A 15151-nucleotide genomic window follows, 5' to 3' on the forward strand; every position below is an offset into this window, starting at 1 on the left:
AAGATTGTGTTACTACAAAAACTTCTCATTACTTACCTAAAATCTAAACTTATTTAGATGATTATAAAACTTCTGGAAAGCTGGTACAGGTAAAATTAATAGTTAGAAAATTCCATTTATTAGTCAACTTAGGCATAAATGAGCTGAAAAAGAATTTAACAGGCCTTTAGATTATTTTTCCACTGGAGCTAAATTCCTCTATTCCACAACTCCACAAAAACCTGAGTATAAGTCCGTAAAATGAAATAGCAGCCACCCTCCTGGTTCCCCTCTACAGTGGTTTCAAAAAAGTGCTTCTGAGCATTTCTAAACATAAAAACACAATGCAAAGTTTTGTTTTCTCTTCCAGAGCAACCTAGATCCAAACCAAATATCAAGTAAAGATTACCAAGTTAAAAATTAATAACATTCTAACATTTATGATACTCTAATTTTATCATAGGTATTTTGGGCTGGATTACGCAAAAAATTCAAAGTTCCACTGATACCATATCCTTCAGACTAGACTCTACTTTCATACGAAGTAAGTCTCTATCTACTGACCCCACTCTGGCAGGGAGATGTGGGTACCACCAATGGGATGGAAGCCCAGGTTCTCCACTCTGCCTCCTTTGACACTTGGAAAAGCAAGGGTTCCTTGTTCTGGACAAGGTGATGGGGGACAGGAACATCTGCTGATACTATCTTGCCTGGGAAAGGAAGGAGCATTACTTCCTAAGTACATGGCCACCACCGACAGTGGCCTGAGCATGCCTGACCAGTGATGAAGGCTCCAACTCTCCACCAGACTTCTTCTAACACCACCCCAGCAAAGAGAGGACAGGTACTTCGTTAACCCCCTATTTCTAACTATGCTAAATCCAGGCTCCCCACATCATCTCCGCTGACAATGCAAGGGAGGGTTGCACCTGGCAACACCTGGCACAGATGAAATTCTGGCTCTTCTCTCAGGCTTCTCCACAAGTTCAGGGGAGGATTGGGAAGCTGGTTACACCTGATGTGGTGGAATTCCTGGCTTCCCACTTAGTTTTTTCTGCCATAACACAATTTGTTCTTTGTGATCTTGGCTGGAATGCAAGGCCACTGTCTAAAAGTTTTCTATCTTGCTATTTTGCCTTTTTCTTATCTTTCCTTTGGCTAGACAGCAGGCTTTTTTCTTGGGGCATTTTTGTCTGTGCCTGTCAGAATTTCCAGGATGCTGGCTCTCCAGTACCCAGTCTTGGGACTATGAGGCAAAAAGAAAATCCAGGGTACTCACTATGGTACTGTTTCTTGTATCCCAAGGTCTCTAACCAGTCCACCTTCATTTCTCCATCTTTCAGAGTCATATGTTAAATTTACAAATATTACACACTAACTGGGAAAAACAGGGAAATGCACGTCTATCTACTTTTGAGGGTCTGTTCCTTGTACTCCATTTTATAGAATTCTCCCAATTTACTAAATAGCTTACTAAAAATGTTACTCTCATCAGTACCTTGCCTACCAAACTCCCGTATCTCTGGATGTATACAGTAGAAAGTCCAAACTCATCTGGTTCCCCTGAGAGGACCTCTGCAATATGGCCTTTCCACTGCTCCCACTATGAACTGTCCATGTAGGCTGCTGGTAAGTCAATATTCTCTGAAACAGTTTTACACATCCCCACTTCTGCACCCTCTCTCATGTTCCCTCTGCCTAGACCCCCTAAATCTCCCTTCTGGCTATCTGAATCCTACCTACCTTTCAGGGCCCCATTACATCAATAAACCCTTATGTGTGTTCTCAGGCCCACAGTGATCTCTACCACCTCTGGTTATTCCCTGCACCACCCCCCACCACATAGCATTCTACCTTATTCTGGTATTAGGCTTTCATAAATAAGCTATTTCTTCCATTATATTGTAAATTCCTTGAAGGCAAAGATTGTATTTTACACTTCCTCATATGCTCTATATCACTTTGTACAATGCCTGGTACATAACAGTAGTCAATAAATGTCTTTGATGTGACTTATATCTTAATTTAACAGTAAGGTAAGTTATAATAACGGAACTGTCATAAAAATATGGTTTAGAAAGTATAAAGACTAAAATTCAATCAGATAACTGATAAAAAGTAATCTTCTTTTCCTTTAATCCAATAAAATATATTACTCATTGATTAATCTAGTACCAGATCCTGGGATAGACACAGTTTCTTCTCTTATGAAGTTCATAATTTAAAATTCACATCCGTAAGTTAAAAAAATGTTTATGTTAGCACTACTAAAGAACAGTCTACCATTGATAAAATCACTGTAAGTTATAAACCATATCAATACAAAAAGGGAGGGAGATTAACAATGGAAAGATTAATAAAGGAAATAAATAAAAGAAACCATAAGGTTTCCATGGTAAGGTGAACACTGGACTGACAGCCTACAAAGAAACAAACTATTGGTTTTGGTCCCAGAAACTTAATAAAGGAAAGGTGCCCTAGTGGAGAACATTAAAAAATATTCCCTCAGGTATACAGCATTCTCCAAACCAAAGGAACGGGTAACAATGGCTAGATCCAAAAAGGGGAATTGGGTGGTGAGTGGTAAGGGTCAAAAGAACACTTACTGTTCACTGTATACCTTTGTGTACCTTTTGAATTTTGAACCATGTGCATATATTACCTATTTAAGAAAATAAAATTAAAGCTGAAATGTCAATTACCAAGGGGGAAAAAAAAAAAGCCTTCTGTAAGAAAAAAAAAAGTAGATCCTTTTAAACTCTTACCCTACATGCTAATTATATCTCAAGCAAAACATTTTAACTTGGCTGCCTACAAAGACTGGCACTTCTCTAGAGCTTCTGACAGTTCCTAGCCAAACCACCTGTGCCAGCAAGGTTCATCCTTACCTCTGGCCTGACTGTTCTCATTATATAGCAGGATCCTAGATAATACCAACTGATCATTATGCTATACACTCCTAAGAGTAGGGACTGTATCTATCTCCTTTTCCTTTAATCTCCCAGACTCAGCATGGAGAAATAAATCAACTCTTTCCTCAATCTGTACCTGGTTTACGGATCAAGTTTTTGTTCTGTAAGCCTTCCAATAAATGCTGGTTGAAAAAATGAATAAACCACTTTTATTGCCTTAATTACCATTTATATGTGCAAAACATAAATCTATCCTTCAAAATTTACCATCTCAATTCCTTATGTGCATTATCATCCCTGTACTAGTCTTATACTGCAATCCTTTCTCCTTATTCCTACTCTATCCTTGTCAAGCACTTTTCTTACAGTTAAACTAATGCAATTTCTGCCCCCTAGTCAATCCTACGTTTCTACAATCATTGTCTTTAAAGATCCACAGTTTACCACTGTCTTGAAGAACAAGTAATGGTCTTCCGCCCCTACTTCACAGTATTTTACTAGATTTTACTAGATTAAGAAATGACTTCTCATTTGAGTTACTCTCTCAATGTCTCTTTACTGGTCTTCTCCAGAGCATGCAAAATTCAAACTGTTTTATTTTGCTTCTGAATACTTCCAAATACCCCAATTTCTTTACTGAGCTTTTTCAAAGTAATCAATAAAGAACTAAAGTTCCTCCCTCTGGCTATTAAGAGTGGAAGTTTTTTGGTTACGTTCCTAAGTTCTCCACCCCCAAATTGCTCATCTCGTATTATTAGATTACTTTATAAAACTGTATACAACACATATATAAATATTATTATATACGTATATATGTTATACGTCTTTGTCTATACCCTTCTCTTCCTTCAGTTGACTTCTTAAATATCATTTTTCCAGAAAAATCTTCCTATTCCTCCTCTCACTTATAGCTGGCTGCTACAGCACCCTATAATTCTCCTTTGTAACATTTATATCACCTGTCCTTTTCCATCTGGTCTGTGAGGTCAATGATAATACTATTTTATTCACAACTGTATTCTAAGCACTTTGCACAGGGCCTGACAAAAAACAGAAACTTAAGCAATATTTGATGACCAGTTGACTGATTTATTTGAGAACTGTCTTCCTAAGTATGGAACAGACCTACTGGGTTATGCTTATAGTGAATTAGATGTTTAGTGAATACTTTCAATATAAAAACAATTTCTCTTAAAAAATGAAATAATTAGAAAAGAGAGAGATAACTTTAATAATGAATTTAGGTCAACATTTTAAATAATGCCATAATTTCAAATTATTTGTTAGTTATCTAATGCTTGCACTGAAAAATAATAACCCAAAGAATCATTTTAAAAATTAACATATACAATTCTTTTGGAATTTATAGTATCCTAACACACATTTTGTTACACTCCTGGAAAACACTGTTAATCATTAGAGTAGCATTTACATATGTTACCTACCATATGTGACATTGTGATTTAACTCGGCTCTTCGTAAGGATTCATCAAGAACATCATACATTAATTCACTTGTCCTGTTTAAAAGATATTTTATTTGCAGTAGAATTATAGTATTATAACTCAATAAAACAGTTTTTCAAACTTCTCTCTCTTTAAAACTGAGGATCTACAGAAAAGAAGTGAAAGAAATTCATTTTATGAACTTAATAGAACTTCACTTCTTTAAGATTCCATTTGTTCTTTTTCATGAGTTTAATTCCCTGCTTTATCAAAGCTAACTAGTCAATGGAGAGATATCTAAAGTCAATCAACTCTTTCCTCTACCTGTACCTAGTCTATAAATCAGGCTTCTGTTTGAATATCTTTATAATTTTATTTATAGTAAAATATGCTACCTGTTTCAAATTACTACTGTAAAATGTCACACATCCAGATTATTCCAGATGGTAACCACATAGTCTTTAAAAAATATTCAAACAGTAGTCTTTCTTTGAATAGCACCAGGTTCTCTGGAAAAAAAATTTCAACTTTCATTTACATTAAATATGAAAAGATCACATCTTATGAAAAGGGTTTCTATCATTCCTGTATCTTTGTGGTTACTGATTACAGTTACAGTAACTGGGCTGAGGTAGATACTATAAGAAAATGCAGTGCTTTGTAGAGCACTCTGCCTCCCAACCTAGAAAAGTCTTCTGCAAGAGGTCAGTGTGAAACTATGGCTTCTCAACTGGCATTTCTGTTTCAGATTCAAAAAGCAATAACAGAAAAAAAACTACATCACATACAATACACAGAGTAGTCTTGCAGAGAAACTACACTGTAAAACAAAGAGATCAAAATAATGTGAGGCGACACAAATAACTTGTGATGTATGTTACACCTTTTTCAGAAAATTTCTTTTTTCCAAATATACAGTTATAAAATTTAATCTGAAGTGCATGTGCTTTTATTCTGTCTTGACTAAAGGGTAACTACCCAGTGGGAATCCAGAACCATATTCTAAAATCCCTCATTTTATTGTGTAAGCACTTTTTCTAGACAGTAACCACAAAGCAGACATTACAACCCTCCCCCTCACCCCAAATTTGGTAATTCTACACCTAGATTACAGTATAGTCTTCTATATTTTAAAAGCCAATGTCTGGCATAAGAGTCATAATTAACCACATGAAAATGTGGAAACATCTGCAGACATGATCAAGCAACATTAATACCCTAAGACAAAGAATGCTATAAAATACAAGAAAATATTCAAACAGACAAAAGAATATAAATATAAAAAGACTTTTCCAGTAAATTAGCTCTTTCAATTAAATACACTGAAATCCTGTTATAAAATAACATTTTTACTTGCCACACTGAGCTAAGCATGGTTTAAGAAATACAAGATTTGTGTTAACAGAAAATGTCAGAGTTGGGACAAAAAAGGAGAAAATATTCTAATGTTCCACAACATCATAAGAGTTCCCCTCTTTATTCATTTCACTGAGCCTAATTCTATTCAACTGAGCTCTCTGGAGGTAAGCACTCTCTTTGTACATAAGCTTTGTAACTTTGTACATAATCCCTAAATTCATCCATAAAGGAAGTAAGAAAAATAATGAGTTAATGAATTTAGTAAATTCACTAAATGCCTCCAAAGTCACTGGATCTTTTTAGACCAGTAAGGTCTAGTTGCATTACCATGAAATTCATGATTTTAAAACAGAATTCCAGTGAACTCCAACTAGAGCCACACAACAGGAGATGCTGGATTATATAAAATAAAATTAGGACAAACATTGTAATGTGCATATCTACTCCCATCACCTCCAGTTTTTTCACTTAGGTTTCATCAGGAATTGAGATTCAGAAACACAGAAAAAGTAACATAGCAATACCAGGAGTGATACAGTCCAATTGGCTCTCATTAGGAGCTCCAGGGAAATGCAAACTGACATGACACTGACAAGGCACTAGGAGGAGCAAGAGCCTAGAAGACAATCCCTTCCTAAAGACAGGCTAAAGAATTAGAAGGTACCCAAATGCACAGAGGAGAACCATCTCTCATAAAGTCAAAACACCGATTAGCAAAATTATTTTTGCAAATATTTTCTTAAGAGAGAAACACATTAAGGACTCAAGCCATGGTCCTTGCTCTCAAGGGAACTAAAATTTAGTTGGGCTTGCTCTTGAACAGTTCAGGAAAAAAATTTTAAAATATGTGGCACACACACAAATATATAGAGAGTGAGAAAGAATAATAACACAAATGCAAATAATTGATGTCTCTAGGAAAAGGGTTTAAGGAAGCTTCTTGTACTGTTCTTGGAACTTTTCTGTAAGTTTGAAAACTATGGCAAAATATATATCATTGAAAAGACACCCATAAAAATTATATTAAAAAAAAAAGAGTAACTTAGACAAATGACTTAAAATGAAGCACTCACATCCAACCAGAGCAAGAGTCAGCAAACTAAAGTCTGCAGGCCTATCCTGGCTGGATGTTTGTTTTTGTACAGTTTTCACATTTTTAGATGATTGGGGGAAAAAGATCAAAAGAATATTTCACAATACATAAAGATTATATGAAATTCAGGTTTAACATCCATAAATTTTTTTGGAACACAGCAATGTTCATTCATTTATGGATTGTCCTTTTGAGTTATACAATAGCAGGCTTGAATGGCTGCAAGAGACAACATACACCCACAAAGCTTAAAATATTTATTGTCTGGCCCTATTGTCTGAAACTTTCTGGCCCAGAAAGTTTCCCAATCCCTAAACTAGAATGATTAAGAAGCTTCATGAAAGATATGGAGCCTCAGAGGTCCCTTTCTCTATGAGCAGGATTTAGATAAGCAGAGAGCCAGGATTATCCTATCCTAGCAACCTGTTATGTCCTTCCTACGGTGGTTTATTTAACATTGGGAGAATCTGATTTATGAAACTTCTAGATGAAGGCTATCAAGGTATCAAGTTTACTTAGAACAGTTTACCTTTGATCATCTTTTCCTAGAAGTCCTAGTATTCGCAAAAGCTGGATTTGTAACCATGGTGCTGGCACACTGTGGTAATTGAAATCTACTGGGAGCTTTCCTCCAACTACTTGCTTCAGTATTGTTACAAAACTCCCCGTCAAGTCTTTATATCCAGATGAATTCTCCTATATCCAAAAAACAAAACAAAAAATCTTCTGTTAATGTCTTAACAAATATAAAATAGACCTGGTTGAAATGCCATACAGAATCTAACTTAGATTATATCTGTATGTTCACTTAGAAATTTCAGGTGCACATTTAATGAAACAGTACTCCAATCTAATTAGATTTCCTCCTTGATGAAACTGCTCTAGCTACCTGATCCAAAGCTGAATCATTCCCCAAAAAACTTCCACCAATAGCTACCTGTACCCACACAGAGTCTTAATCACATTTCATAATTTCTTATAATTATATCTTATATAGAGATTTTACTAACCAATATCAGCAATTAAATCAAAAAGGGGAATGAAAGGCACACTGATAAGGGGTATTATTTCTACTTTTGATGAAGATCAAGGCCTGTTTGCAGTCTCTGAACTTTGTTTGCAAAAGACTTCTCATGTAAACGATCTGTGTTCTGGGTGGAAGAGCTCATAGCAGTCAAGTCTACTCAAACATTCAAACCTCTCAGAATCAGTGCATCTGCCTTTTAAAAATTAATTAATCCTACAGTATTTAAACATACCTGAATGAGTGTGCTTTGATTATCTATCTGACTAATCTCTTGAACTGGGGAAATTACATACACATTCCTCAAAGTAAACATCAGATTCTTCATTGTAGTTTTTAATTTCATTATCAAGGACACCTTTTTGGAAGGGAAATAATAGCTCTTTCAAAGTTTAGTAAACATTAGAGGAAAATAAGATTTAACATCAAATATCTATTTTATACCAATATATTTTGGAGCACAATGCATAAAAATGAACACAATCTTCAATTCTGTCATTGTAAACTGAATTCAATAAATATGCCATTTTGTTTTATAATAGTCATCAAGTCTCTCACATATACATAAAACATACAAAGGTTTTCAGGCAATAGACTGGGGCTGAATTAGTATAAATCTATATCACCATTTAGAAAAGTTTACCATACCATTCAACATTCCTTTAACATCTGACACAGTATCAATGTAAGGAGTCAACACTGTAGTCTATATACCTTGCACTGGCTCTCCTTATTTCTAGAAGCTCATTAGACTTCTCATGAAGTTGTATGAAAGAAAGTCACTGCTTCGGGCACCTGGGTGGCTCAGTTGGTTAAATGTCTGACTTCAGTTCAGGTCACAATCTAGGAGTCCAAGAATCTGGCCTCACACACCAGGCCCCAAGTAGGGCTCCACGCCCAGCGAGGAGTCTACTTCTCCTTCTCCCTCTGGCCCTCCCCCTGCTCGTGCTCTCTCTCTCTCTGATATATAAGTTATTTAATTTAAAAGAAAGTCACTGCTTGAAAAACAACAAATATGGATATTTCAATCACCTCCTATAGCTACCATTTTTCCATGTGTCTTTAGTAACTTAAAAAACTTAGTCATTTAAAAAAGAGACTAACTTTGTAATGTGCCTACAACTCATGCTATCAAACAACTTGCAAAAATTACTATTAAAGAGTCAGTAATAAAAACCTGCAATGTTAATTCAGCATTTTACTGAAAAATCTGAGTTTCCATTTAATTCCATAATTAACATTTTTTTTATAACTACCTTTTTCTAATAGCAACTGCTCAGTATCTCCTGAAATTTCCAACTTACCTTAATCATCCTAAAGTATATGTGCAAAGAAGCAGCCATGACCCCAACATCTCTGTCACAAAGTGCTTTCCGAAACTTAATGTGAATATGCTGTACTTGATTAGGAGCAATGAGATAGAATTTATATAATGCCAGAACAGCTTTTCTTCGTATAATCTCCCTAAAGATAAAAAATAAAATCTAAACAAACCATCTGACTTGTCAGGCATTTAGTTGGAAAAGATTGTAGATGAAATGATTCTAGGATAGCAGTTATTACCTTAATCTAAAAAGAAAGAATTACTCATTTTTGTTCATTTCTTTATTCTAATCCACTAAACTATAAAAAGTGGTTATCTCCAGGAGGTAAAAGCTCAAGAGACTAAACACCCATGTTATACATTTCTGTAGTTACATAATTTTTGGTAACAAGCATGCATTTATTATTTTTGAAACCAGAACAAACAAGGAAAATAAACAAACTTTTTTTCATTAACATATAATGTATTATTTGCCCCAAAGGTACAGGTCTGTGAATCATCAGGCTTACACATTTCACAGCACTCACCATATCTCATATCCTCCCCAATATGAATAAACTCTTTAATTCCCTAATTCCATTTTTTGAAAGCCCTCTCTCTAGAAATTAGGAAAGAATCAACAATTCTAACTTATAAAGGTAGTTCTGTCTACTAATAAACAGTCTCTTTATTAATATTGGAAATCTCATTAATATTTTACCTTCTATTATTTCTTTTTTTGTACCATGGGCAAGCGTATTCCAAATACTTTAGGGAGGCAGGGCAATAGAAAGGGAGACTCACATTAAAAGATGTTACTCTTCCCCTTGCCCAACTCATGTTTCAAAAATGTCATTACAATGAAGAGGAAAGTAGGAACACCTGGGTGTCTCAGTGGGTTGAGTGTCTGCCTTCAGCTTAGGTCATGATCTTGGGGTCCTGGAATGAAGCCCCACATTGGGCTCCCTGCTCAGTGAGAGCCTATCCCTCCCACCCTCTTCCTGCTCTTCCTTACACTCTCTTTCTCAAGTAAAACCTTAAAAAAAAATGAAAAGGAAAGCACACACTAATCCTACACTTAATTTTTAACAGATAATGTCTAGCACACAAGAAGCAAAATGAGAAGTTGCTATCCTATGTTCTATTGTAATTTCCAAGGAAGTATATCCCTTGTTATTCTCACTCATGCCTCCTTCTAAATATAGCATATTTGTGGGGCACCTGGGTGGCTCAGTGGGTTAAGCCTCCGCCTTCAGCTCAGGTCATGATCTCAGGGTCCTGGGATCGAGTCCCGTATCCGGGTCTCTGCTCAGCGGGGAGCCTGCTTCCCTCTCTCTCTCTCTCTGCCTGCCTCTCTGTCTACTGTGATTTCTCTCTGTCAAATAAATAAATAAATAAAATCTTAAAAAAATATATATATATAGCATATTTGCAGGCTATGCTGGCAGTGCTCATAACAGCAGCAAGTGTCACAAAAGTGAAGTATTTACTTTTAGGGTTCCTTAATTAAAGTATTTCTATTACCTAAAATCATAGAATCTCAAAATTGAGATTATTCAATGCAATCCAATATGTTCCACTCAAAAATACCTTTTAGAATATTCCTAACAAATGTCAAATTTAGCTTCTTTTAATTTCCATTAACAAGCAACTCACTACCTTCCTAGGCAAACTATGCCAGGGCGGAAAAAAAAAGCAGATTAACAACAGATTTGCCCTCAATATTATTAATACTATGGTGCCTATAAACTACATCTCAGTATATGTATTGCTATTAAGGGTTAACAAATATCAGTTCTGAGAAAGAATAGGTAAACGAGACGATGAAATGTAAACACTCAACAGGCTCAGGAATCTGCAGGCCTGGCCCTTTGTGGTGGTACCAACAAAAGACATCAGGAGACCTGGATTGAGGCCATAGGTCTGGCATGGTGAAATTCAAAAGTCAAGGCCAACCATCATCTTTGTGACATCCACTGGCCTACCTATAGCTCTGACCCATGTTCTTCTGCATGGAGTTAGGTATGGCCATAATGGCAGAAGCAGAGTTTCAAAAAGTCTAACTGGTGAAAAACAGGAGAGGCCAGGATTTGAAATTAGAGTACATGAGGAGCAATAAGGAAAAATTCAGTTCTCAGAAGGATTTCACACAAAGGCTAAGTATTTAATTATCACAAAACAGTGGGGATAAGAGAAATTTACATTTCTCTGCTATGATCAGATCAACCAGTAATTATCTAAGAAAAACTGTATTTTATTTCCAGTAATTAATTGTCTATAGCCATCATTTGTTCTGAACACACATCTGACATAAATAAAACATTAACAAAAAATATTAAGAATGTACGTATAACTAAAATATTGTAATCACCAAAAAAAAAAAAAAAAAGGAAAAAGTGATTGCAAACTATTTCCTAGCTCTAAAGGTTATAAAGTTACGGAACTTCGTCAAGAACAGAACAAAAATGAAATAAAACAAAAAGGGGCGCCTGGGTGGCTCAGTCAGTTAAGCATCTGCCTGCAGCTCAGGTCATGATCCTGGAGTCCCAGGATCGAGTCCCACATCAGGCTCCCTGCTCATCAGACAGCCTGCTTTTCCCTCTCCCTGCTTGTGCTCTCTTGCTCTCACTCTCACTCTCTCTTAGATAAATAAATAAAATCTTTAAAAAAAATAATAACTTGTGAAAAAGTAAGTCAAACTGATAAGGAGAGTTAAGGAATCTTATAAGATAGGATTAGCAAAATACTGTAAGTTAAGGTTTATCTGGATACATTCTGCTATAAAATAGAATTTGAACACTACAATTTTGCTATGAAAGCAACCTCAACACACTGAAGGTCTGCATTCATAGCTCTTGAACCACTACCAGATTTTTTCCATTATGTCACTTTATCCTCAAAACAACTCTGTGAAAACTAACATGCTTCAACCAACCCCATATAGCCAAAGGAAAAAGAGGACCACTGCTGGTTAGTGGTAGAACTGGGAGAAAAGCCATGGATTCCTGACACTAAACCTCACTGCCTCTCAGTTTAAATTTAGAAAGCTACCTGGCATTTTCTCGAACCCACAAAAAATGAAGGACAATGCTATTAGGGATTTTTGCATTATATCTGGCAATCAAAGGATATCTTCCACCCTAACAGCATTAAGTTATAATAAAATTTTTAGTATAAATTTTTGTTTTGAAATATATAGTATAGAGAGGTACCCCAAAATAATTTACTTACTTAGAATGCTGAAGTTTATCTTCAATTAATGGAAGAACAGCTGGAATCATTTCTCGAGGGAAAATCTGGCTGACGATAGTAAGAGCCATACATACTTCTACCAGGTTAGTGCTCTGCAAGTCCTGATGTAATGATTAAGCAAACAAAACATTCAGTGCAAATCTTGAAATTTAGGGTTAGTGAGTTCAACATTGCAATGGTCCTACATGTATATAGTTTTCTACTAACTTTATAATTAATTTGTACATTCAGAACAGATCCTAGAGAAAAAGACAACAGCCAGAAATGTGCATCTGACTAAAAGTCTAGAGATTTGTGGGGCGCCTAGGTGGCTCAGTGGGTTAAGCCTCTGCCTTCGGCTCAGATCATGATATCAGGGTCCTGGGATCGAGCCCTGCATTGGGCTCTCTGCTCAGCCAGGAGCCTGCTTCCTCCACTCTCTCTCTCTGCCTGCCTGTCTGCCTACTTGTGATCTCTGTCTAATAAATAAGTAAAGTCTTTTAAAAAATAAAAATAAAAACAATAAAAGTCTAGAGATTTGCTTTCAAATGAAACCATAACAGCAGTAGGAGAATGTTTCACTTAACCCCTACAACTGGGTTAAGGTCTATTATTAGCCTCATTTTACAAACTCAGAAACTGATCTAAAAGATCTTTCTAGGGGTGCCTAGGTGGCTCAGTGGGTTAAAGCGCCTGCCTTGGACTCAGGTTATGATCTCAGGGTCCTGGGATTGAGCCCTGCATCAGGCTCTCTGCTCAGCAGGAAGCCTGCTTCCCCCTCTCTCTCTGCCTTCCTCTCTGCCTACTTGGGAACTCTGTCTGTCAAATAAATAAATAAAATCTTTTAAAAATAAATTAATAATTAATTTTTAAAAATAAAGATCTTTCTAAGCCCATTCTGTAAGCCTGGCTTCTTCTAAAAATATCTAATTCAGTATGATTGAGGTAAAATGTCAGATACCTGGAAGACTAATTTCAGACTTCATATTTACCAACATATAATATAGTACCTTTACAACTGTATTCACAAGGAGAAGCAGCAGTTCATGATTTTCATGTAGGAATAAAGAAACAGCCAAATAACCTATAAAATTTGAGGGGGAAAGTCTCATTATTACCTAATAAAAATGAACTTTTCTCAAGAAATTAAACAAAGCAATAATATATTTAAAAATTTAAGTGTCAAAGATAACAGCTTCAGGTTAACTATAAAGACAGATTGCAAAATATGAGGTTCAAAAACTTCAGGAAGATTTCAGATGTTCTTCATCCTGAAATCTTTCATAATTAAGTATCACAGGATATACCTGAAACAGAAAAGAGGTTCTCTGTACTAACTTGAAGTCCTATAAATGACATAAGAAATACATCTTCTATCTTCTGTGCATATCTCTACACAATCAGTCAATCTATCTTGTAATCAAACATACAACTGTTGAAAAACTAAAAGCTACTGTAGTTACTAGGGAGTTACTGGCAATTTGTTATTATTGAATGAGCCACCCCCTACCATTGCATACGATATAAATCATATATTAAGCCATAAACAATACCTTATTTTCTCAATATGAAGATACACTATTGAAGGAATAACAGTTGTAGAGGAAACACTGTCTAGCACATTAAATGGAATCATTGATTTAAGTAAGCATTTTTATTTCAATATTAAAAAGGACATCTTACGATTGAGGACATAAATTAATACTATGACAGATGCATGTACATGGACTCTAGATACTCCATGTCACTTTCTTGTCACCCTTCATACTGATAAATATTTGTTAGACAGTTACTATGGATCAGTACATTACAAGCCTCACCTCATTCAATCCTTACCACTCTATGAAGTCTTATTATCCCCCAAAAGAATATGAGGCCCATAAAGGGTAACTGCACAAAGTCTATGGCTAGTACATGGTGGAGCCAGCACTCAAACCCAGTCAGTAGGAGTTAACTTATGTTTTAATCCCTATGCTGTCCTGTCTCTCCACACAGTTTACACTGAGGTCCTATTCCCTGACTTCCATCCTCACTGTTTTCCATTCTTCTCAATTCTTTCAGTCCTCTCATTAGGGAGTCTAACTGTCCTCACCATTATCCACACACTGTGTGTGTGTCTGCTGGGAATCATGGGAAAGCTGTTAGAAACCACCTATTCTCACAACCAAGAAGTAGCACCATGACAAAGAAAAAAGACTATAACCAGGGGCAAAAAAGAGATGAGAAAAACATTAGGGAGCATTTAAAGAGATTAGGTCTTACAGAATGCTGAGAACTCATGTGATCAGCCAAGATATCACCCACACCCAAGTCACCAATATCAGGGTATGAGAAGATGAACAAATTCAAAGACCATCTCAAGAAAACCTTAATTTTATCTGTTACAAAGAATATCCTTAACTATTTTGACTCTCAGGAAATAGGGGAGAGAATATTTGGTGACTCAAAAGATGAAAAGTTTCCAGAAGAAAAGAATAATGACTATGATTAAGGAATATGTTTGATATAAAAGTGTAACATAGAATAAGAATATAAGCTTTGACTCATACATACTTGGGTTTACATTCAGGATCCACCCTTTATTAGCTGTATGACCTTAGACAAGTGACTTAACCTTTCTAAGCCTCAGTTTTGTCCTATCTCCCAAGATAAAGCACCTAACATCATGTCTGATTTAATGTACCAAAATGTATTTTATTCAATTATATTTCTAAAAAAAAATAAGAAGGTGTCTCCATCAGAGAAAGCAACAAAATTAGTCTTATACATCTCAGGAAAGCTGAGAGGCAATAGCACCAAAGTGAA

At 35.7% G+C, this 15151-nt stretch overlaps 1 protein-coding gene across 3 annotated transcripts in view; it reads right to left on the bottom strand.

The window, feature by feature from the left end:
• Positions 1–15151, bottom strand: part of AP4E1 (adaptor related protein complex 4 subunit epsilon 1) — a 59887-nt gene that overhangs the window by 36950 nt on the left and 7786 nt on the right. For 2 of the 3 annotated variants that reach the window (XR_014312814.1, XM_082734780.1), the window contains exons 4-8: positions 13357–13430; positions 12347–12468; positions 9117–9276; positions 7318–7484; positions 4337–4410 (exon numbers count right to left, since the gene is read on the bottom strand). Coding sequence is in view for 2 of the 3 variants with exons in the window: in XM_082734780.1 (XP_082590906.1) it covers positions 4337–4410; positions 7318–7484; positions 9117–9276; positions 12347–12468; positions 13357–13430 (597 nt within the window). In the remaining variant the exon portion in view is untranslated. The remainder of the gene's footprint in view (positions 1–4336; positions 4411–7317; positions 7485–9116; positions 9277–12346; positions 12469–13356; positions 13431–15151) is intronic. The other variant, XM_082734781.1, reaches the window with a different exon arrangement.

This window comes from Mustela nivalis (assembly GCF_964662115.1).
Source record: "Mustela nivalis genome assembly, chromosome: 6".
Taxonomy (NCBI): domain Eukaryota; kingdom Metazoa; phylum Chordata; class Mammalia; order Carnivora; family Mustelidae; genus Mustela; species Mustela nivalis.